Source organism: Schistocerca piceifrons, chromosome 1 (assembly GCF_021461385.2).
Source record: "Schistocerca piceifrons isolate TAMUIC-IGC-003096 chromosome 1, iqSchPice1.1, whole genome shotgun sequence".
Taxonomy (NCBI): Eukaryota; Metazoa; Arthropoda; class Insecta; order Orthoptera; family Acrididae; genus Schistocerca; species Schistocerca piceifrons.
The window spans coordinates 1,111,725,727-1,111,752,337 of NC_060138.1; the positions used below are offsets into that span (position 1 = coordinate 1,111,725,727).

General features: G+C 38.6%; 1 protein-coding gene across 1 annotated transcript in view; it reads left to right on the top strand.

The window, feature by feature from the left end:
- The window catches only part of LOC124778072 (lysosomal alpha-mannosidase-like), a 291,632-nt gene extending 283,465 nt beyond the window's left edge, over positions 1-8,167 (top strand). Inside the window, exon 18 of the mRNA XM_047253619.1 lies at positions 7,892-8,167. Within this exon, the coding sequence (XP_047109575.1) occupies positions 7,892-8,098 (207 nt within the window). The 3' untranslated portion in view covers positions 8,099-8,167. The remainder of the gene's footprint in view (positions 1-7,891) is intronic.
- Positions 8,168-26,611: the final 18,444 nt, after the last annotated feature.

The following is a 26,611-nucleotide window of genomic DNA, read 5'->3' on the forward strand; positions in this document are numbered from 1 at the left end:
AAAGGGTAGTAGTTTTCCTTGATATTCGGCTTGTTGGGTCCTTTTCAATTCTACGGTACGTAGAGTCATTTAGCTGACCATGTATCTTCTCGTTGTAGGCTTCTCTTGTCAGAAGACCTGTGGCGTTACCCTTATCCGCAGGCAGTACGACTGTGCTAGTATCTTCTCTCAGGCTGCGGAGAGCAGCTCTTTCAGCTGGCGAGATGTTACTCCGTTGTGGCGCACATTTCAACAACGTTCGGCAAGATTCACGTCGAATTTTGTCTGCAGAATCCACAGGGAGACGTCTAATGGCTTCCTCAATGGAACTGATGAAATCCGTTAAAGGCAGTGAGGCAGGTGTAGGAGCGAAGTTTAAACCTTTCGCAAGTACTGACATTGTCGCATCGTCAAAAGATTTCTCCGTGAGGTTCACCACGGATCGTCCAGAGATAGCTTCTTGCGGTTTTCGTGTTGCGAGTTGGCTAAACTTCGCACTTTGTCTGTTCGTACTGTCCCTGTGAGCCCAGTCTGCCTTGGCCCAGGATACGCCGTCAATCCAGTCCCAACTAAGGGAAGAACATCTTGCTGAAATCTTCAGATGTAAATAATATAAATTCCTGGCGACAGCGTCTAACTCACGACGCGTAAAACGGATTCGTTCTCTTACTAAAGCCAGACTCGCCTTGCGTTTTATATTGTTGGCGGCCACACTATTAATAAAATGAACAACTCTGGCGAAAGTTGGAATCAAGTTATTGTCTCTACATTTCAGTAAAAAATTGACGGCGTATCCTGGGCCAAGGCAGACTGGGCTCACAGGGACAGTACGAACAGACAAAGTGCGAAGTTTAGCCAACTCGCAACACGAAAACCGCAAGAAGCTATCTCTGGACGATCCGTGGTGAACCTCACGGAGAAATCTTTTGACGATGCGACGATGTCAGTACTTGCGAAAGGTTTAAACTTCGCTCCTACACCTGCCTCACTGCCTTTAACGGATTTCATCAGTTCCATTGAGGAAGCCATTAGACGTCTCCCTGTGGATTCTGCAGACGAAATTCGATGTGAATCTTGCCGAACGTTGTTGAAATGTGCGCCACAACGGAGTAACATCTCGCCAGCTGAAAGAGCTGCTCTCCGCAGCCTGAGAGAAGATACTAGCACAGTCGTACTGCCTGCGGATAAGGGTAACGCCACAGGTCTTCTGACAAGAGAAGCCTACAACGAGAAGATATATGGTCAGCTAAATGATTCTACGTACCGTAGAATTGAAAAGGACCCAACAAGCCGAATATCAAGGAAAACTACTACCCTTTTGAACGACTGTTCTCTACCTGAAGAAGTTATCAAGAGATTGAGACCACACAATGCAGTACCACCAAGACTCTACGGTCTTCCGAAGATACACAAGGATGGTGCCCCACTACGATTAATAGTGAGTAATATTGGTGCTGCGACCTATTCTACAGCAAAATATCTGGCCTCATTACTAAAGCCGTATGTGGGTAAGTGTTGCCACCATATACGTAATTCCGAGGATTTTGTCAGTCGCTTGAAGGAAGTTAAGCTTAGCAGCTCGGATTTATTAGTCAGCTTTGATGTGGTCTCACTCTTTACCAAAGTGCCTTTAATGGAATCTTTACATCTTATTGGTAACTTATTCAGTGCAGAAATGACGGCCTTGTTTGAACATATACTCTCCTCAACGTACTTTTTATTCAATGACGAATTCTTTGAACAAACAGACGGCATCGCCATGGGGAGCCCTTTGTCGCCTGTGGTAGCTAATCTCTTTATGGAGGACTTTGAGGAGAAAGCACTTGAGTCTGCTGTTTTAAAGCCTACGGTCTTCTGGCGGTACGTAGATGATACTTTTGCTGTATGGCCTCATGGCAGACAGGAACTGGAGAAATTCCTTCATCACTTAAACTCATTACATGAGAACATCAAATTTACGATGGAGATTGAAAAAGAGGGCACTTTACCATTTCTAGACGTGCTAGTACGCCGTAAAAATGATGGGTCATTAGGACATTCTGTGTACAGGAAAGCGACTCACACAGATCTGTATCTCCAGGCGTCAAGCTGCCATCACCCAGCACAAACAGCCGGTGTTCTCAGTACCTTAATACATCGAGCACATATAATATCGGATGATGAAAACCTCCACGCAGAATTAGAACACTTGGAGAAGGTTTCCAAAGAGAATGGCTACACTTCTCGCCAAATAAGGAAGGCCATGCGCAACTATCATAACAAGAAGCAACGCACTGAGGACGCAGATGATGACTTTAAATCAACTGCGTTCCTTCCATACGCTGGGAATGTGTCGTTGAAAATAGGCCGATTATTGAAGAAAAATAAAATCAAGGTTATCTTCCGTCCACCAGCAAAGAACCGGGCCCTGGTTGGATCCGTTAAAGACGATTTACAACTGAAGAAGGCAGGCGTCTACAAAATTCCCTGTGAATGTGGCGCTGCATATATTGGCCAGACGACAAGAACTGTCCATGAACGATGTATAGAACATGAAAGATACACCCGTCTGCGGCAACCGTCAAAATCGGCAGTAGCAGAGCACTGTATTTCTTTGGGACATTCAATGGAATACAATGTAACAAAAATTTTATCCCCGGTTTCCGGTTTTTGGGATTCCGTAATCAAGGAATCAGTGGAAATACGTCTTGCCAGTAATCTTATAAATCGAGACAACGGCTTTCAGCTGGATAAAAATTGGAATCCTGTTATTAAAATTATACAATCACAGCGGAATCGACAGTGTCATTCGATACTCAATGACTAGATGAACCTTTATTTCCACCACCGAGGGCAGCACGTACAACTCGGCTATGCTGCGCATGTCAACACCTGACGCATGCGCTGTAGGATGCCAGTACATTTCACATGCGCGAGATTCGGCATAAATACCGCGACTGCACCTGGGCTCTTCAGTAGTTGTGTACTCACCTGATGATGGCCGGACGTCTCTGGGCCGAAATATCGTGGCAGAATGTCGACGGGATCCGGCTGCATACCCGGAAATTATTAGAACAAGCAGACATATTTAATGGCAAAGAATTTGGGCAGAGATGTCAGTCGAGGCGGAAGTGCAGAGGCAAAGATGTTGTTGAATGACAGGTGAGGTATGAGTGGCGGCGTGGTTGGAAAGGTTGGGAAGACTCTGCAGTTATTATAGGGAGACAAAATAGTACAATAAACAATAATTTAAACAATTTCAAGTTGCCGCCACTCATACCTCACCTGTCATTCAACAACGTCTTTGCCTCTGCACTTCCGCCTCGACTGACGTCTCTGCCCAAATTCTTTGCCTTTAAATATGTCTGCTTGTGTCTGTATATGTGTGGATGGATATGTGTGTGTGTGCGAGTGCATACCTGACCTTTTTTCCCCCTAAGGTAAGTCTTTCCGCTCCCGGGATTGGAATGACTCCTTACCCTCTCCCTTAAAACCCACATCCTTTCATGTTTCCCTCTCCTTCCCTCTTTCCTGACGAAGCAACCGTTGGTTGCGAAAGCTTAAAATTTTGTGTGTGTGTTTGTGTGTTTTTTTATTGTGCCTATCTACCAGCGCTTTCCCATTTGGTAAGTCATGGAATCTTTGTTTTTAATATATATTTCCCATGTGGAATGTCAATCCATCCTTTCCATAATATTGTCATTATCCCAGCTTGAATTTTCCATTGTTTGTAAAAAACTTTCTTTTTCAGAAATGCTTTACTTTCCATTACCATTCCAGTTGTATATCTGCATCTGTGTCTTCATCTGCATCCGTACTCCACAGGCCACATAATGGGCATGAGGGAATCTTGTCCTATATATACACTCCATGGCCCATGTAATGGTACACAGGAATGTTGTAAAACTACTAACATTTCCTTTCTTGCTCCTCTCACAAACAGAGTGAGGCTAACAACTGTCTATATGCCTCTGTATGAGCCTTAATTGCTCTTCTCTTAACTTCATGATCCTTATGCACACTGTATGTTGGCGGCAGTAGAATCATTCTGCAGTCAGCTTCAAATGCTAGTTTACCAGATATTCTCAATAGTGTTCCTTAAAAAGAAAATGTTGCTTTCCTCCAGGGATTCCGATTTGAGTACATAGTGCATTTCTGTAGTACCAGTAACAAATCTAGCAGCATGCCTCTGAATTGCCTCAATGTCTTCCTCCAAACCAACCTGGTGTAGACACCAAAAGCTCAAACAGTACCTGAGAATGGGTTGCACAAATGTTCTAAGCACAGTCTCCTTTTGTAGATGAGCTATAATTTCCTAAAATACTCCCAATAAAGCAAACTCTACCACTTTCCTTCCCTACAATGAACCTTACATGCTCATACTGTTTCATTTCACTTTGCAACATCAAGTCTAATAGTTAATCAATGTGACTATATCTAGCAGCACATCTATAATAGTGCATTTGAACATCACAGGATTGTTTTTTCTAATCTTCAGCATTAATTTAAATTTTTCTACTTTTAGAGCAAGATGCCCTTCATCACACCAAATGGAAACTCTGTCTACATAATCCTGCATCCTACAGTCAGTCAATGATGACACTTTCCCATAATCTACAACATCATTAACAAATATTTGTAGGTTACTGCTCACCTTATCCATTTGATCTTCTAAGTTTATGGAGAAAAAGAGTGGTCTTATTACATTTCCATGAGCATGATACCCTTGTATCTGATGAAAACTCACTATCCAGAACAACATACTTGGTCTTATTACTTCCTCTTACTTCTGCCATTGTCATTAATTTACTGCCCAGAAAGCAAAACTCATCTACTACTTTTAGTATATAATTTCCAGTCTAATTCTCTCAGTATCAACTGATTTAATTCAACCACATTCTGTCAGCCTTGTTTCACATTTCTTCATGTTCATGTAATAACCTCTTTTCATGACACTATCCACTCTGTTCAAATTCTATTGACTGATGTCTTTATTAATTAGTGAAAGAATTAATGTTGTATGGATTTTGTGATTCAAATATTAAAAAATTAACAGCTTAAAATTAGTTTCTTACTGTATAATTGACAACAAATTTTGTTTCAATCCAATTACATTTGTTGCAAGTCCTTTGTCATTTCTTGAAAGAACTATGATATCACTGGCAAACATCAAAATATTTATTAATTCTCCCTTAACTTTAATTCCCATTCCAACTATCTCGAATTTCTCCTTTGTTTCCTTTACTGCTTGCACAATGTATAGATAGAATAACATTGGGACATGGCTGCAACCCTATCTGAGGTCCTTCTCAATAGCTGTATCCCTTTCACTTTGTGTTGTCAGTTTAACTGCAGTCTTGTTTATTAACAACTTGCAGATAGTCTTATGGTCCCTGTATTAATTGTATCCCTGCTACCTTCAGAATTTGAAAAAGTGGTTTCTTTTTACATACAGTACACATTAATATGGTTAAGGCTTTTCGCTGGGTAGGAAACAAAGTCATGTGATGAAAAATGTACACTCCCACTGGAACCATCTGTCACTCAAAATCTGTGGATGACTCATAGGAGGAAACCTGCCTTTCAAGGATGTAGTGAGTGGATTACACATTCTACCAGAACTTTCCTTACTACTCTGAACTCAAACAGTCCATTTTCGTAAACATTTATGTGAAAAAAAATGAGAGTTAGTTATGAGGACTAATAAGAGAGTCTAGCTTGAGTGTTATACCTAAATTATATAAAATTGCAGTTAACTTGTAAATTTGTGAAACAAGTGGCAATTAGATTGGTATTCAAAATCGGCTATAGATTTCCAAACACTTACAAAGAGGCGTTTCCATAACTGAAGATTGCCAGTGTGCAGTTCAGTTCTAGTTGATTCAATGTATGCATGTCTTTTGATCAAGTTGTGAAGATTTCATCTTAACTGATTTCTTGATCATGTGTACAGTAGCCTAGACTGCAAACAGTGTTCCTCATTTGTAATTTCATAGTATCTGAATTCATTAAGTTTTTCAAGATTTCTAATCCAACTGAATTTTTGTAAAGGCAACCAAGAATTAAAATTTTGTTTTTGTTAGTCAACAGAACATGGTACACAATGGTGAGTCTCTTCTTCCTATAAAGTCTTAGCGTCAATGCATACAGCTGCAGGGATGAAAAGAAAATAAGTTTAAGTATAGAAATGACCACAAATGGCCACAACCAGTACAGTGTCACCTCATGAGTAAGATACACAGGTGTCTCTTATTAATATGTGGCACCTTGCAACATCAGTCAGATAGGTAGATGTTAGGATGGTGTAAGCATGGCTGACAGGCACAGATATTCTCTGTAGGACAGCTGCACTGTAGGAGTTTGGACACTCAGTGTGTCCCACAAGCACACACAGTAACATGTCGGTTTTCGTATTTTCCTCATGTTTGTAAAACAGAAACATTGCTTTGTGACAGTGTACCAGGTAATTTCTTACATACAGTACCTGCATGAAGTACAAAAATAAGAAACATTTCAGATGGTCAGCTCACAGAAATGTGTCTGTCAAAAGATACACAATGAAGCTTTAATGAAAGAAACAAGTGACTCATCAAGTTGTTAAGATTTGAAACTGGTGACAGTTTTTCAATAAAATAATTCAAAATGAAATTGTGAATCATTGCTGTTTTCTTTTAAGATATGCTCTATTGGGTAGCATCTCAAGTTCACAAGGGATCTCAGCATTTGACAAAATAATGCTAAATTTTGGAAAAATATCTCCATAAAGAATATCATGTAATAAAGGACTGCAGACTAGAGTTTGAGTGCAACCATAGTTACGTTGCAGAGAACCAGACACCTGTCCATTCCCAATAGATTTCATACCTAGTGATACCAATCCTAAGGTCTATAGACACCACTCTCAAACTAATGAAAAATGAATGAACTGAGTTTAATGAGCAGTCACTCCAATGGCCTGAAACTTCTGTGGACTGGTGTGTGTGTGTGTGTGTGTGTGTGTGTGTGTGTGTGTGTGTGTTTTATTAGTATTTTTGTTGTCCCTGTCTGCAACTCAACATCTTCACTATATGGTGAGTAGTAATCTCCTTTTCATAATATTGTTGTTATTCCATACTCCATCCTGGATTTTCCATTGTTTGATTATACTTGATTTGCTGTTTCTCACCACCGTTCAAACATCATGATTATAAACATCTTCACCTTCACCTCCATGACTTCTATTAGTATTATATTTGTATATTATGGTTGGTTGATTTGGGAGAGGGGACCAAACAGTGAGGTCATTGGTCCCATCGTATTAGGAAAGGATGGAGAAGGAAGTCAGCTGTGCCCTTTCAAAGGAACCATTCCAGCATTTGCCTGAAGCGATTTAGGAAAATCACAGAAAACCTAAATAACAACAACTGGATGCAGGTCTGAACTATTGTCCTCCTGAATGTAATTCCACTGTTCTAACCACTGTGTATATTATATAATTGTAACTTTTGTAGTACCATGTTACAAGTAACAAATTATATTCAATTTTTCACACATTGCAAAATTATGAGCAATTCTGGATTAGAGGTAAGAAGAGCCTCAAGGAACCTGCTACGTGCAATAAATGTTCATATAACATATGAAGAGTTAATCAAACAATGGAAAATCCTGGATGGAATAATGACAATACTCTGAAAAGAGTAACTGATATTCACCATGTAGCAGAGATACTGAGTAGACTCTGATCTCCGCAATAGCATAAGCAGCTACAATCCTTTTCAGAATAATGTTAAATGAAGGACTAAATTTTACTGTTAGATTGTTACAGTGTTCAGCAAATAATGAGAAAATCACATGAGCTAAAAATTTTTGTGATGTTTATCAATTTCACCTATTTCTCCCTTTGTGAAATGCAGTATACAAATTGTAAATTTCACTCTGTTGTGTTATTTTACAGAAACTGTTTGTGAATCTTCCATTTTCACATGTCACTGAGACATTGCTGGGTGGAAATCAACAGCCAAAAAATGGCAAATTACATTGGATAACAGAAAAACACTCACAGAAGAAAACTGAACATACAAGTAGAGAAAGTTCTCCATATTTAATTACTCTTATGCCGATGCAAATAAGAACTTTTATTGTAAAACTGAAAACTGAGTAAGTGTAATAAAGTGAAAAACTCTTGTTAATACCATTAATAAAAATGTGCTGGCAAATGCAACAGGATGAATCAACTCAAATCTTGAAAATTTGCCCTCACCCCACCCTCCAAAAAAAAAAAAAAATCTTCACATAATAAATGGCTTGAACGTTAGTTGATTCCCCACAATTGGTCCGCTTAGTATCCCAAGGGCCGAATGACACAGTCTACATACAAACCACCTCACGAGTTATGTCAACATGTGGCGAGAATCTCATGATGACTCATCAATGAAGCATCATGTCAATCGGCATCGAGAGCTGTCACCACTGGACAGCCAAAGAAACTGTTACGGTGGTGTTATTTATATACACCAAATGGGTTCCTAGGCACATTCAAGGTGGCAGCCTTGACGAGACAGCCACTGTGCTGCCAGGTATCCTGGCATCTGCTGGACAGCCTGCCAGGAGTAATGTCTGGCAGAGGGATTGGTGAAGAATTCAGCAATAAAGTTCAGCAGATCTGCGTGTCTGGTCAGAAGGCCTCCTCCAGCCGGCTAGTGGTCACACTCCTCAGTGTCCAGGCTTTGATACTGCCGGCCTACCCACTGAATATGGTGAAGTCTTTGGTTAGCCACTGCTGACTGTGCTACACACAGCTGCTCTGGACTGTGACAGTGCAGCATTAGTGTCAGCTGGACACCAATGGCACTCGGTGCCTTGTCAACGTGCTGCCTCCCGTCAGTGAATGTAACCTTCGGGCACATCTGCCACCATTGCACCGATACAAAGGTGCCACAAGTCAACAGAAAGCAGTGTCTACTGGATGAGGACATAGATCTCTATCTGATCTAGCTTGATGAATAATAGGTAAGTTACTGAACACAACATAACCAGAAAGAAGAAAGATCTTTTTACAACATTTTTCCCCTCAGCAGCATTTATAAAATATTGACAATAATGAACAATTGGATTCCTGAGAAAGATATTATTTCAGTTAACACAGGATTATTTTGTCTTCTTCCAAAACAGATGTCACAATCACCACCATAAGGTTATTAATGAATCTCACAATCAGAATGACACTTCAAATTATTCTTTTAAATATTTAAGTAAAATTTTAAAATTCTGCACATAACATAAATAGTGAGAGAATCAATATTTGCAGAATTTATAAGTTGCACAACTTTCTATAATTCAGTAGATGAGTGAATCAGGTGCCCAGTTCACATGTAAACAATGAAAGCATTAACGGTATTAAATCACAGTTAAAACAGCTAATAAAATACATTTGATTAATAGCCAGGTGTTGACTTAAGGTGACCAAGTTGAGCTTCACTTTGCACGATCCCCTCATTCAGCTCATATTAGGTACTCTAAAACAACCACAAGGTAAAATTTAAAAACCCGTAGCTGCAAGGTGACAATGACAGAAATGAATTACATATCACAGGCCAAAAGACATAACAATACCCTTTCAGGCCTTAACTTGTATAAAATAACTTTTTTATATTTTGTCTCAGTAACTAAACCTGTTGCAATTTAACAATTAAGTTTTTAAAATGGAAGAAACAGTTGAAAAGGATTAATCCCACATGACAATTTTAACAAGTATGACATTAAAAGGAGAGCACATTATTTTAAAATGATTAATTCTTTTTATACGCCAGAATGTTTGCACCAAATAGTAAAGGAATTTAAGTTTGACAAGGCATTGCTTTTTACAAGTGGGCTTACTCGCTGATCAGCCCTGACATAATGACCACCTACCTAATAGCCAGTATGTCCACATTTGATACGGATAACAGTGGCGACGTGTTGTGGCGTGGAAGCAATGAGGCCTTGGTAGGTCACTGGAGGAGGGAGATGGCACCACATCTGTGCACACAAGTCACCTAATTCCCGTAAATTCCGGGAAGGGGAGCCATGAGCTCTGATACCACATTCAGTAACGTCCCAGATGTGATCGATCAGGTTCAGCTCAGCACATCAATTGCAACTCACCACTGTGTTCCTCAAACCACGCAGCCACACCCCTGGCCTTGTGATGTGGCACATTATCTTGCTGAAAAATGCCACTGCTATTGGGAAACCCGACCATCATTAAGGGGTGTATATGGTCTGCAACCAGTGTACAATACTTCTTGGTGCCTTGCATGAGCTCCACTGGACCCATGTACACTCAATGTGAAAGTTCCCCACAATGTAATGACACTGCCGCCATCTTGTCTCTGCCCCACAATACAGGAATCAAGGAGCTGTTCCCCTGGAAGATGACAGATTTGCGCCCTCCCATTGGCACGATGAACAAGGTATCGGCATTCGTCAAACTGTGCAGCACTCCACCACTGCACCAACGTCCATTGCCAATGGTCGTGTGCCCATTCCAGTCTTAGTTGCGAATGTCATGGCATTAGCACTGGCACATGCGCGGGTCGTCGGTTGTGGAGGACTATCGTTGGGAGTGTTGGGTGCACTGTGTGTTCAGACATACTTGTACTCTACTCAGCATTAAATTCTGATGTTAATTCCATCACAGTTTGCCACCTGTCCTGTTTTACAAGTCTCAAGTCTCAGCAACATCCGACATCTGTAATGGAGGGTGGCCGCCCAATTCCTCGATGTCTGGACCTGGTTTCACCTTGGTTTTGCCACTTGTTGAATACAGTCACTGCAGCTCTCCTGCAACACCTTTCAAGTTGTGCAATCTCCAAAATGCTCATGCTGAGTCTCCAGACCATCATAGTCTGTTTTTCTGAGTAGTGAAGTTTTCCATGGTCTTTGGTAGGGATAGGGACTTACATTGTTGAGTGTGGATGTGAGCTGAGTTGCTGACACTTTGCTCTCATCTCTAGGCTGTGATGGCTTCAGTTACACAACTTGGGGCTGGAGTCAATGGACATCACTGTTGAGGACTGGCCGTGGGGATCCAATGGACGTCCAGCACGTCCAAGTCCACCGACCAGTCCTCACTGATGGCCAGTCCAATTACTGCTTGCACTGAGGTTGACCCCTCACCTGTGATCGAGTGACAGCTCGCCTTGGGGTGTGAGAAGTGGTGAAAGACTTCCAAGGGGGCTGCACGTAAGGCATCCCCAGCTAGTCTGACAGATTCCAAGTGCTGTCTGTGGCTCCATATGTATCATTTGTAGTTTTGTAAATAATATGTTGTAAAAATTCTTTTGTGCCATGTATTATGTAAGTGAATACTGATGCACTCAGACAATGTATAAGTTTCAGGGCTATGTATGCATGTGGATATGGACAGTGTTGAGTTATCCACAGTTATAGAAAAATAAGGACTCCTTAAGATTACTCTGGAGTGAATTTTCAAAGAATGTGAGGCAGTTGGATGTTCTGGAATGCCACTGCACAAACAGAGAGATCATGTGTGCCACTGTGGCACACACAACAATGCCACGTCGGGACTGAACCGCAGCCAGCTCTCAGAATGCTAAAGCGTCCTTTGTGAATAAGCATGTGGAATGTGGCGTTTTTCTTTTCAGCACAGCTGGTGTAAAGCTTTTTTGCAGGCATTATCACGACACCTGCTTGCAACACACAAACTCTCTTAATGAGAAATGGAATCTGTTAACGATTATGGTGTTTATGAAAAACTATGTGAATTCTTCTGATTTCTTATCTCGCTTCTTATCCTTTTACTCATTTTTTTTCTATACCTTTAACTATGTTGTTTACATTTGCTTGTATAGTACTGACATGAGATTTTCATTTAAAATGTAATGGCTTCTATAATTTTGGTGTTTAAAATGTTTTATGGTACACTATGGTGTTTCGAATTATAATAACACCATGTTGTCATGCTAATTATGTGCCCAAAAATAATTATGATAATTAATGAAAAGCTTAATGAGTGAATAACAAATTTTATGTAGACATAACTGAATGCATTTACACATCTGCATTTCCATTTGTATTTCTTGAGACATTCACCGATTCTGTTTCCCTTCAGGAAAAAACCTCATGGAATGTGGGGCACATGTAGCACTGAAAACACAGATAAAATACCTTCTGCACCATCCAAAAATTTTCACTGTTTAATATCCGTTGATAACTTGTACTGTACTGCTAATTCTGAACCTGAAAGCTTCATTACAGAGACAATATTTAATATGCAGTGGACATAATATTGTATTTATTTCTGACTTTACATAATTCATTGTAATTATAATGCAAATATTGTATATTGCTGGGTAATAGTAAAGGGAATTTTATTTTAATATATCAATAGCAACAATGAGACGGCAGTAGCTGTGCTGTTGTTTATCTTTAGATATGGAGAGTCTCTATCCAGCTGTGAGCAGAAAAAAAGCAGAAAAACTTGAGTCATGAAAGTGTGCAGACGTGTTCACAGACGCTGTGTGAAGCTATGATTGCTGACGCACCTCAGTAACTGTTCATTCTTGTATTCCATAACAGAGGCTTAACTAATTTGCAATTTTGATTATCAACTTCACTCACTTAAAGTAATGTAAAAGATCACTGGCAAAACTAATAACTAAAGATACAGCACAAATTAAGGGAGTGCAATTTCATTTAATCTCTATTCAGCTTGGTGAGCGACTTCTGCTGGCTTAGTACATATATCATTTTTACTAGGTTAAAAGTGAATCAGTTGCTCATTTGCTGAAAGTAAATTCAACCCACCCCCCATGAACCATGGATCTTGCCACTGGTGTTGAGGCTTGTGTGCCTCAGAGATATAGATAGCTGTACCATAGGTGCAACCACAATGGAGGAGTATCTGTTGAGAGGCCAGACAAACGTGGTTCCTGAAGAGGAGTAACAGCCTTTTCAGTAGATGCAGGGGGCAACAGTCCAAATGATTGACTGATCTGGCCTTGTAACATTAACCAAATCAGCTCGCTGTGCTGGCACTGCAAATGGCTGAATGCATGGCGGAACTACAGCTGTAATTTTTCCCAAGGTCATACAGCTCTATTGTATCATTAAATGATGATGCTATCTTCTTGGGTAAAATATTCCAGAGCTAAAATAGTTGCTCATTCAGATCTCTGGGCAGAGACTACTCAGGATGTCGTTGTTATCAAGAGAAACAAAACTGGCGTTCTACAGATCGGTGTGTGGAATGTCAGATCCCTTAACTGGGTGGGTAGGTTAGAAAATTTAAAAAGAGAAATGCATAGGTTTAAGTTAGATATAATGGGAATTAATGAAGTTCAGTGCCAGGAGGAACAGGACTTCTGTTCAGGAGAATACAGGGTTATAAATGCAAAATCAAATAGAGGTAATGCAGGAGCAGGTTTAATAACGAATAAAAAAATATAGGAATGCAGATAAGCTACTATGAACAGAATATTGAACACATTATTGTAGCCAAGATAGACACAAAACCTACGCCTACTGGATTAGTACAAGTTTATATGCCAACTAGCTCTGCAGATGATGAGGAGATTGAATAAATCTATGATCAGCTAAAATAAATTATTCAGACAGTTAAGGGAGACGAAAATTTAATAGTCATGGGAGCTGGAATTCGATAGTAGGAAAATGAAGAGAAGGAAAACTAGTAAGTGAATATGGACTGAGGGTAAGGAATGAAAGAGGAAGCCATCTGGTAGAATTTTGCAAAGAGCATAATTTAATCTTAGCCAACATTTGGTTTAAGAATATAAAATGAAGTTGCATACGTGGAAGAGACCTGGAGACACCAGGAGGCTTCAGATTGATTATATAATCATAAGACTGTGATTGAGGAACCAGGTTTTAAATTGTAAGACACTTCCAGGGGCAGATGTGGAGTCTGATTACAATTTATTGGTTATGAATTGTAAATTAAAACTGAAGAAACTGCAAAAAGGTAGGAATTTAAGGAGATGAGACCTGGATAAACTGAGAGAACCAAAGGTTGTAGAGAGTTTTAGAGAGAGCATTAGGGAATGATTGATAAGAACAGTAGAAGAAGGAATACAGTGGAAGTAGTATGGGTAGCTTTGAGAGATGAAATAGTGAAGACAGCAGAGGATCCAGTAGGTAAAAAGATGAGGGCTAGCAGAAATCTTTGGGTAGCACACGAGCTATTTAATTTAATTGATGAAAGCAGAAAATAGAAAAATGCAATACAGGAAGCAGGCGAAAAGGAATACAAACATTTAAAAAATGGGATCAACAGGAAATGCAAAATAGCTAAGTGGGAATGGCTACAGGACAAATGTAAGGATTTAGTACCTTGTATCACTAGGGTTAAGATAGAGGCCACCTACAGGAAAATTGAAGAGACCTTTGGAGAAAAGAGAACCACCCCTATGAATATCAAGAGTTCAGATGGAAAACCAGTCTGAAGCAAAAGAGGTAAAGCAGAAAGGTGGAAAGAGTGTATAGATGGTCTAGACAAGGGCAATATTATGGTAATGGAAGAGGACGTAGATGAAGATGAGATGGGAGATATGGTACTGCATGAAGAATTCCACTGAGCACTCAAAGACCGAAGTTGAAACAAGGCCCCAGGAGAAGACAACATTCTGTTAGAACTACTTACAGTCTTGGGAGGCCAGCCATGACAAAACCCTTCCATCTGGTGAGCAAGATGTATAAGGCAGGAGAAATATCCTCAGACTTCAAAAATAATATAATAAATCCAATTCCAAAGAAAGCAGGTGCTGACAGGTGTGAAAATTACTGAACTATCAGTTTAATAAGTCACAGTTGCAAAATACTAACATAAATTCCTTACGGAAAAACTGAAAGAAGCTGACCTTGGGGAAGATTAGTTTGAATTCTGTAGAAATGTAGGAACATTTGAAGCAATACTGACCTTAAGACTTATCTTAGAAGATAGATTAAGGAAAGACATACCTACATTTATAGCAATTGTAAGCTTACAGAGAACTTTTGACAGTGTTGACTGGAACACTCTCTTTCAAATTCTGTTGGTGGCAGGGATAAAATACAGGGAAAGAAACACTATTTACAATTTCTACAGAAACCAGATGGCAGTTATAAGAATCAGGCACTGCGAAAGGGAAGCAGTGGTTGAGAAGGAAGTGAGACAAAGCTGTAACCTATCACTGATGTTACTGAATCAGTATATTGAGCAAGCAGTAAAGGAAACAAAAGAAAAATTTGGAGTAGGAATTAAAATCCAGGGAGTAGAAATAAAAACCTTGAGGTTTGCTGATGACATTGCAATTCTGTCAGAGACAGCAATGGACTTGGAAGGACATTTGAACGGAATGGACAGTGTCTTGAAAGGAGGATATAAGAGGAACATCGACAAAAGTGAAACAAGGGTAGCCTAATGGAATGTAGTTGAATTAAAGCAGGTGATGCTGAGGGCATTAGAGTAGGAAATGAGACACTTGAAGTAGTAGATGAGTTTTGCTATTTGGGCAGCAAAATAACTGATAATGGTCAAAGCAGAGAGGATAAAATGTAGACTGACAATGGCAAGGAAAATGTTTCTTTATTTATTTCTTGTTCCGTAGATCCAGTTAGTGAGTCAATCACAAGGATATGGAACGTGTCAAGTTGTACAGGTTTCAATTTAAACTTACAATAAATACAAGGGCAATTCAATGGAAAATTGTACATAGTTTAAGTAAGACATACTATAAATAAAGTAACAGATACAATGTCAGCTAGATAACATAACTACCATTTGACAGAAAAAGGAGTTTCAAATAAAGGTTAAAGATAAGAGCACAAAGTTAAATCAGATATTAGACCTACAAGAGTAAATACATGTACAGCCAATCTGTTGTTACAAAAAGTGCGCTAATGCCCAAATGCACAATAAAATCAATTGAACTACTTCTAGACACAATAAGTTTAGTGATGGTATACATTTTCTTTCAAGTATTCATCCGCAGTATAATAAGATTTCTCTGTCAGGTAATCTTTGAGAACTTGTTTAAATTTTGGCAGTTCTGTATGAACACATTTGATATGTAGTGGTAGAGTATTGAACAGCTTAATGCTGGAGTAGTAAACTCCTTTTTGTACCAGAGTGAGACGTTTCATTTCTAAATGTAGATTGTTTTTGTTTCTGGTGTTATAACCATGGAATTTACTGTTGTCTTGGTAGATGGAATAATTTTTGCACACAAAGGTCAGCAAGGAAAAAATATACTGTGAGGCAGTTGTTAGGATACCTATCTTCCGAAACAAGTGCCTGCAAGAGTGTCTTTGATGGACCCCACACATTATTCTGATTGCTTTTTTTTGGATGGTGAAAACTTTTTTTGCAAGTGGTTGGTTTCCCCAGAATATGATAGCATATGACATCAATGAGTGGAAGTAGCCAAAGTAGGCAACCTTAATAGTGTCAACTTCAGCCACTGAAGAAATTACCCGTAGTGCAAATGTTGCCGAGCTAAGTTTTTTACATAGATGAAGAATGTGAACCGACCAATTACATTTACTGTCTATGTAAGCACCCAGGAATTTTGTGTCTTCAACTTTCTGTATTGGTTGATCTCTACATTTTATGTTAATTTCATTGGGATTACTTTGTGATGTATGGAACCTCATATAATGGGTTTTATCTGCATTGAGCGAGAGACCATTTGAGGAGAACCAATTTAAGATGTCATTAAAAACAGTATTTGTAGTTTTTTCAAGATCATGATCAATCAAATCGTCAATTAGAATTGTGGTATCATCGGCAAACAGGGTAAATTTGCTGTTTGTCTCAGAACAAAGAGGAAGATCATTAATAAAGATGAGGAAAAGCAGTGGGCCCAAAACGGAGCCTTGAGGCACACCACACGTTATCGTGCCCCATTCAGACGAGGCAGGTTCTCCAGAAGAGCCATTTAGCATTACAGTCTGCTTCCGATCCTGTAGATATGATTGTAGCCACAAGCCAACAGTACCACCTAAACCATAGTATTCTGCCTTTTTCCAAAGAATTTGGTGGTTTACACAGTCAAAGGCTTTCGTAAGATCACAAAAAATACCCACTGGAGACATTTTTTTGTTAATGGCTTCCAAAACTTGGTTGCTGAAAGAGAATATTGCCTGTTCAGTACAAAGACCGGCACGAAACCCAAACTGATTTTTGCTTAAGATACTGTGGAAGTTGAGATGGTCTACAATCCTCCTGTGCATGAGTTTTTCTAGAATTTTCGAGAAGGTAGTTAATAGGGATATTGGGCGATAGTTTGTAACAATGCTTTTATCCCCTTTTTTAAAGAGAGGAATCACTACAGCCAACTTAAGTCTGTCAGGGACAATCCCATCTTGTAGGGATGCATTGTATATGTTGCATAAGACGGGACTAACAAATTTATAACAGTGTTTCAGTATTTTACTAGAAATATTGTCCACACCAGCAGAATTTTTATTTTTTAATGATCTAATTACTCTTATGACTTCGCTTACAGTAACTGGAGGTAAGGATAACTGTGGGATTCTGTTGCTAATAGCTTTCTGTAGGAGGGACAATGATTCTTCCATAGAACCATTACAGCCTGTCTTCTCTGCTGCTCTCAAAAAGTGGTTATTAAATATTTCTGCAACCAACTCAGGTTTCTTTATGATACTGTCCCCTGTATCAATCTCTACCTGAGACATGTTCCCTGATGTCCTGCCAGTTTCCCTCTTTATTACATTCCATATAGTTTTAATTTTATTTTCTGAGCTTTCAATTTCTGATTTTATGCACATACTTTTAGATTTATTTATAACCTTCTTGAGAATGCTACAGTAAAGTTTGTAGTGTTGTCGTTTCTTTGGATCATTACAAATCCTGAGAGAACTGTATAACATCCTCTTTGTTCTACAAGATGTTATTATCCCTGTAGTGATCCAAGACTTCTTGGCATTGCCTATATGACTATTTCTAACTACTTTTTTGGGAAAGATGGACTCAAATACAGACATGAATTCATTTAAAAATGAATTGTACTTTTTGTTTACATCTGTTTCCTTATAAACTCGGCTCCAGTCTATCTCTTTTAGGCTATCATTGAATTTTTTAAGGCCCTGTTCATTTATTATTCTAAAAGATTTCCAAGAATGCTCGGAACTGTTGCACACACTGATGTAATTGAGCCTAAGCAATTGACCACCATGATCAGAAAGGCCAAGGATTGGATGTACAGCGATCTCATTGCATTTAGACTTATCTATAAATATATTATCTATCAGACTTCTACTGTTAACAGTAATCCTAGTTGGGAAATCTACTATTGCCATCAGATTATAAGACTCCATTAAATGTACTAAATCAGCTTTACTATTGCTCTCATTTAGGAAATCAACATTAAAGTCGCCAGTAATTATCAAGTTCTTGGACTTTGAGTACAATATGGATAATAAAGAATCTAAGTGCTTAAGAAATACATTCAAATTCCCTGAGGGAGATCTATACAGTGGTAACACTACAGCCGTGAAGTCATTTACAGTAATCTCAACACCACATACTTCAATTTGTTGCTCTATACAATGGCTCTTTAAATCTAATGCATTGTAAGATATGTTGTTTTTTACATAAATTACCACTCAACCTTTTTCCATGATGGTTCTAGAGTAATGCGTTGCCTGACAGTAACCACTTAGTTGCAACCTTTCAATATCCTTCACATGATGTTCACTAAAACATAGTACATCAGTATCTTTTATTCCTTGTGGTTCCTCTAACAGAACAGTAATGTCATGTACTTTATTACCAAGTCCTCCCACATTTTGGTGAAAAATCGTCATTTCTTTGGAATTAGAGACAGATCTAAACTTTTGCCTAAAAAATTATCGGTAGCTACAGACACAGTACGTTCATTACTAACAATTTCCTGAAACATTTGAGTTTGAAACCGAGTCTGACTTGATGGTTGGAGCCATTCAAGTGCGATTGGTTCCAACGTTGGGGTACATTTGTGGACTTCTTCCAATATTTTTGTTTTTAAGAGGGTACCTAATGCTTTTTTTCCTGATCTGTTCAGGTGCATACCGTGTCTTGTAAATAAATCTCGTCCAAAACTGCTTACATCTACAACACAAGTATTTTTAAAATGCTTACACAACTTTGCTAACTTAGAGTTCATTTGTGAGATAGCCTCATTTACACAGGACTGTGGAATTAAGTCATGTCTCTTTGGAATGTTCACAACAAATACCTTAGACTGATGAAGCGCCGATATTTTCTTCCTGAGCGACTGTATGGCATCATTCCCTTCGTTGCAGGCAACGTTGTTTGAGCCACCTATTAAGATCACACACTCGTTTTTTACTTTTTCAGGATCACACTCCGCTACAACTTCTAGAAGTTTAGCACCTGGCTTCACAATTCCACAAACATCGGCAGCATTAAAACTGCTTTTCACTATATCAGCCATGCCTCTACCATGACTATCAGCGAAAATGTGAAAACGATTTGTTGATGTTTCACTCACAGCAGACTGGATCACACCACTGCCACTTTCATTGCTGTTAACTGAACGTTGTGGCTTTTGTAGTGGTTAATAAAAAAAAATGGGAGAAGAGAGACCGTGAAAAAGGGAAAGAATGAAAAGCAAATCGGACTTTGTATTACAGAAAAGCTATCGGACTTCGTTATTCGGAAAAGCTATTGTTGGGGTGGTCCTTGTGGCGTTTTTGAGCAAAAGTTAAACCAATTTTCACTACAAAAGTTATTGAAAAGAAACAGAGAATAACAGAATGTAACTGACAGGGGGAAGTGGCGTAGACGAGAGATCATCCTTTACCAGATTAACTTATCTTCTTTCGGGCGGCGTCCACGTCTTCAAAAATCTCCTTCATTTCAGCGTGAAAAAATCTGCTCCGAAATCTTGCAATAGTCCAGGGATCACTAATTTATACCAACTAAAATCATCTTGATACTGTATACAATTTAATTCACTTTGCTACTTCCATTCACCGAATTTCTTAATAACTTCCACAATGTCTACACATTACAATCAGATCAAGATTAGCCATTAAGTTTTTACGTCAGCATCCGATCGCGCCTGCCTTAAGCTACGGCTATCAAGAGACAATTGAAAACGGATAGAAAACAAAAAAGGTTACAATTTTGGTATTTTCTCTGCCGTCGAGCGCTCATACCGCTGCGACGGGATATTTTTATCTGAGGGAACGAGTGTAGCGCGGCGAAATTCAAAGTCCCGCTACATCGCCCCCTCTACTGTCACGCTAAAACACTTAGCGTGGCAGGCTAGCAAACCTAAAAGTCAATACATGTATATTTTCATTGGAAAGGCCACGTGCATCCATAGGGGATAATCTTAACCAACACTTACTATCTAAACCTATATACTAAATACAATTATTACAGTTTGGATCCTTTTTACCCAATTAATATATATGTACATACAGTTTGTGTGAACAAGCTGTTCGCCAGAGCAGTTAATGTTGTGTGCTCCCAGCGTTGGTTTCATGGAGGAAAAATAAGAGGAGTTGTCATGACGTCACAAACTTGAAGCCGACCCAAGAGAAGGTCCGCCATGTTAGCTACCCCAAAACATTCGCTTCTGATGGTTTGATTCCGTGTAGTCGTGAAGTGTTTTGATAAAAAAAAATGCCGGCTGCGTCGCTTACGGGTGTACTAATCGTTCTGATTGTAGTCTAAAGTTTAAACAAATCACATTTCACTCGTAAGTGAACTTATTTAAGCGCTATTTTCTTATATATACTTGAAATTCTGATGCATTGTAAAGTTTTACAGTATGGTTTTATTTCTGTGATTTAACTATAGATTTCCTATCAATCCAAGGCGAAGAGCTGCCTGGAAGTGAGCATTACACTTGGTTTTCACTGTGTGGTTATTCTGAAGTAACTGAAAAGTCCTGGCAAGAAATATCCTGGAAATGGGGACTAATGTTTTAAAATGCAATAATTTAATATAGAACTAATGTAACTACATGTAGTTAATTAAATCTTCAGTAAAATGTGTGGAACACCTGTTACATTGGTTAAATTATAAGTACTTAAATGGTTACATATTTGTTAAAGCAAAGTCCCCTATCGAAGTCCAGGCTTAGATCATTACATTAATCACTGTGTTGTTGTATTACCCTGTAAATTTCTGTTCTTTGCCACACTGAATGTCATTTGGTAGGTACAATTTAAAAAGAAAGCAGATGTGGAAATTGCAATGGGCCTGACAATCTTAAATTCAGTTCTGTTCCTTCGTAATTTAACGTATTTTTTACTTTGTTGACATGACAGCTGGCTTGTTTATATCATCCCTGCATACATCTATGGGACACCAAAGGAAATAAGGTAAGTTTCTTGCAAACGTGAACATTTAAAATTTGCATTTGACTTGAAAATGCAACGAATACAAATCGGTGCCTCTAAACTATCAATAATTGTTTTTGGAGCTCTGGCTTTATCAATTATCGACACAAACACAATGAAAGTGAATAGAAATGGATTACAAAAGCACGCTTTTCATAGCACATACGTCTCTTCTCGGTTATTCTAAGTGTATAAACAAAAAGGAATTACAGTAATGAGGCAAGAAGCGTAATATTTTTACGTATTACTGTATCGAATACGCATTTAAGACCAGAAAAACGTTTGAAGTTGCGTTCCTTATGCTGTGTTGTTCACTAAAACCGAGTAACATTTACTATATAAAACAAATATCACGTGCACACGACATAAATAACGAATAAGAAGCAATTGTAAACACTCGTCTGCTAATGTTTTGGGGGAACCAAGATGGCGGCAGGCCCCGCCCACTGGCTTCAAAACAACGTGCAGCGCAAGTCTGTAGCGCCATCTCCCCTTATTCTACCTCCATGGTTGGTTTCCCAATGCACCTCTGGCAGCACGTAGTCTTTGCGCATGCGCAGTAGCATCACTGAATTTCGCGTGCGGCAGTTTCAAAATCGCTGTGTTATGACAATCTTGCACAGTATTCACTTTCACATAGTGTTCATTACAAGTTGTTATTCCAGCATAAAATGCGTGTTAAGTTCGGTGACACCATAAGATTGAGCGTGTGCGTGATCTGAAGCAACGTCCATGTCTTCTGTTACTACACAACACTCCAGGTCCTTGTGCGTTTTCATGACTATTGTTCCCGGGGCATATATGGTCGATGTAGTTTTTAGCCTCCACATCGCCTACGACAGGTGCTGAGTTTATTGTCTCCAAGCATCTGAAGGTCGGCCAGGAACAACGGCGTCGATGTTCGCAAAGGTAGGTGTTTCATCACGTTGTTTACACTCGCCAGCAAACGTTCAATTGCAGCGTGAAAATCCTCATTATCGTCGAAGTAAATTGCAGTTTATATCGATTTACAAAAAGTTATTTGGTTTATGCACCATAAGTTTCACAAACAACACAAAATTCGTCGTTTATAACGTTCACTGTTTAACACAGTTTGCAACACTTTTTGCCATATTTACATTTTAACAAAGTTCACGGTGTCCCAGCATGTTTACATAGTTAATTATGAAAGCTTACATTTCGTGGTCACATTTCAAAATATGTTGACAATATGCAAAGTTTTAACACATATACAAATACATATAAATTTACAAGAATATGCATGTGAAATATTTACACTAAAAAAAATTATACTAAGTCCCATTGGCTTTCTTTTATTGGGGTTTATGGTCATTTTGATTTTCTTTATTAAGGTTTTGACGTGCCAAGGGATATAAGACTTAATGTTTAAAGCACGGGCTTTCCTTCATTTATTATTTCTTTCTTTCTTTTGATTCCATATCTTGACTGGCTAGTGGTTAACCAGGCTTGTAATGCCATTAATATTCATGTCTTTCTATTCACACTTGAAAGATTACTGTCACACAATATATTCTTACGTTCCATAAACAAACAATACCCAGCTGCAGTATGTGGTAGGATAATGGAAAAAGAAAGAAAGATAGACTGGAAGAAACTATTTACTACCTAAAAACTGCCAAATCCTACTGCTAATACAAAAAAAAGAGAACATAATACATTATAACGTTTGCATCACCTTCAAGGGGTGTGTGAAAGGAGGTGCTTACAATTTACCAAATCATGGGTAAATGTAAGTGTCCTTACGTCAAGTCTGTGTAGTGTAACATCATGACAGATTCTCTGTTTGTGTTCTGACTGTTCATATGACTAAGTGTATTATACATTAACAAATCCTTGCATGAGTGAATTGCATGTCTGCTCAGTACTTCCTCAATATCTCCACTTCTTGTGGATACCGTCTATACAAATGGAAAATGTATCTCAGAGATTGTCCCTCTCATAATGTGTATTATATGATAACATATCAAATTTCCTATCAAGAGTTCAACCATGAACTTTCTTCTACTTTAGTGAAGGTTAAACATCATGTATGTAGTATATATATATATATATATATATATATATATATATATATATATATATATATATATATATATCATTTCTATCTATAAATTATAAATAAAGAACATATTATTATAATTGACAGTAAAATATCTCTTCCGCAGTGTCTGTTGCTCGACGTTGGTTGCACGGGTGGTCACTGCTTACCTTGCATAGCCTGAAAAGTCAAATGTCTTCAACGTAGATGTAATTTTGTTATCTGTTCGCTTAAGTGTAGGTGTTGTACGAATCGCAAAACGGTCTTAATAACTCTCCTATCTTTTGCTTCCTCAGGGTTTTCTGTCATATGTAAGTATAAGTATAATAAAGGCTAACATGGCACTAAATTTCACTTTCTTAAAAAAAAATTTTATACAAATGCATTCACATGAGGGCTGTGTAAAAACTATATTTCAACTTAAGTTCCTTAAAATATCATTCTCCTGTCTGAACACGAGATATAAATGTTTTCTTCCACACAGTGGCTTAACAAAACTTAACGAAAGGTTACTATGTTACACTTCTGAAATAAATTAAAGCTAATGTGTTTCCAAGTTACCTTCTTATTACATTTCTTTCAACAGCTGTAATCATCATTATGTTCACTCTGCTTTTCTTGCATTCGTTCATTTTCAATGGCACTGTAAATAGATTCACCTTTAACGCCTTGTACTCACGTGTTCTAACTCATCACAAATGTTTTCTTTCAAACTGAAATTCTTACGTAATCTTAAAGATGTAGACTGTTTGCTCACTTCTCTATGTAGCACAATATTACCAAACATTCTCACTCATTTCTTACTCACATATTCATCATAATATATATATCCTTATACATTAAACAGATTCCTCATCAAACATTAATATATCACATACGTGGGGCCATTTGGCACTTCCATTCTCATAAAACTCCAATATCATCTTCCTCAAATAATCTCTTGTCTCCATCAACTACTTCACAGTAACTTACCTTCTTATATTAACCTAAATATTAACTCATTCATACTGATCATTCATTCTTACATCCTCATTCATTCTGGTACATACCTATGTCATTATTGATCTCAATAGCTATTATTTCCTCTCATTATAGTGCCTTGAAATAACTAACTAGTTGTTGATTCACCTTATAATTTACAATTAACAACCAATGTAACCTGTGTAGATCTCATTCCTATATGAATATCTTTTCTCATTTAGTAAGTGTACTCGCTTGGGTTTACCTTCTCTTCATAATTATGTGTACAAGTGTAACTGCAGTATATAATTTCCATAAATGAATGTTTGTGTTCTTAGGCTGTATAACTTAATGTTCGTGTATTCAATACAAATATTTATGATCTCGTTTTCACAGCAACTTGCTCATGTTCAACTTAGTTATCATTATATTATGTTGTTTTAGTGCACAAAGGGTTACAAATGTCTGTGGGGATGCAGCCCCCTCGGCTTGTGAGATAACGGGTATTCTAGGGAGTAACAACCTGGGTGAGGTATGCTTGCTATTCTGAAAGGACCTGAATATAATAAATCCTGCTCAATCTCCTGATAGTCTGAATCTACAAGTGTTAAATTACATACACTAACTGTGGTAGGATATACCAATTGAAATTGACTTACTTCGTAATGTTTTTGTCGTGGTTCAATCGTCTTGTTAAGTTCAACATTAATTAGTTGTTCTCCTACGGATAATTGACATATGCCATTACTTAAATCTATGATTGCTTTGTGTTCATTAAAAAAAATCCATCCCTAGGATGCAGTGTACGAAAAGCTTGTCTACAATCAGAAAATTACACTTGAACTGTGTATTGGAAAATGTGAAGTTAACAAGGGCTTGCATGCGTATGTTCTTAGATTTAGTACCTGTGGCACTAACCACGTGGCAATTCTATACAGGTAATGTGGGTATGTTTATAGTTTGTTTCAATTCCTTATAGAATGCGGTTGACATCACACTTGCAGCAGCACCAGTATCGAATAAAATTTGTACATCATAATCGTTAAACTTAACCCATGCCGTAGCTTGTATGAATTCTTTTACACAACTGCCTGATTTAATGTTTATCTCGTTGGTTAATTCCTGTTCTGCTGTCATTTTGTCATCGTACCTGAGGAAACAAACCGTCTCAGCCATTGCGCTCTTGCAACACCTCACGACCGTAGCACGAGCGCTTAGCTCGGTCGTCGACTGTTTTCCGTCGTCTGCTGTGTTTGGCCGGGTTCATTACCCAGCTCCACTATGTTTACATTTCGGCCGGTTGGCGCCCACGCGTCAGCTGATGGCGCGCCGCAATTGTTATTGCTACTTTGTGGTGGGGAGTGCACAACTGTACTGGGGAACGGGGGCGGATTCCGTGGAGGGTTATGATCTGTCATGCGTGAATTTTGTGTGTTCCACATATTCTGTCGGTGATTGTTGGGATTGGTATTGTTTTGGTGGTAATTATGTCTCTTATATGTCATGTTCCTGTCAAAGTAGCCCGGGTTGTACCGGTTATTCTCACGTCTCCTACTGTTGATGTTGTTGTACTGTCTGTAATTTTCATTTTGCTTGTAGTTACCATTTTGATATGGGTGATAATTATTATTATTATTATTCCACGAATTTCTGCGGTTGTTCCTACTGTCATACACGTTTCCATTTGAATATGTTTCGCGCGCAGGCATCGTATTGTGTCACGGCGCGGACGCATGGTTCCACCAACCACCGTCACTACGGTTCCTTTGGGGTGGGTACTGATTTTGTTTACTAACATGCGTAAAATTTGAATGGCGTGAATCGCCTCTGTAAACTACGTCCATTTGATCTAAGAAGTTTAAGAAAGTCTTAACGTCGTTCTCCGGTACTCCTATTAATCTGTCTCGGTATGGAAAGGGTAAGTGGCTCTTTAAAGTGTCAATTATCGCTGGCAAGTCGGCTGGTTTGGACCAGTACAGTGTCTTGTCTAGGTACCTCTCAAAGTATTGTCTTAATGTCTCTTTTTTAGGGTCATAGGTCTCGGGGTTGCACACTTCTCTCCTTAGACTCCGTTGCTCATTCTCAGACCAGAATTGGTCCAAGAAGGCTTGTTCGAACTGTTCAAACGTAAGGCACCGCCGCTTCATAGCGGCACCCCACTTAGCTGCTCGTCCTCTCATGAGATTGGTGACGTATCTGATTTTGTCGACTTCTGACCAACTACGTGGAAAAACATCGTCAAATAATCTAATAAACACAGTAGGGTGGACTTTGTGCTTG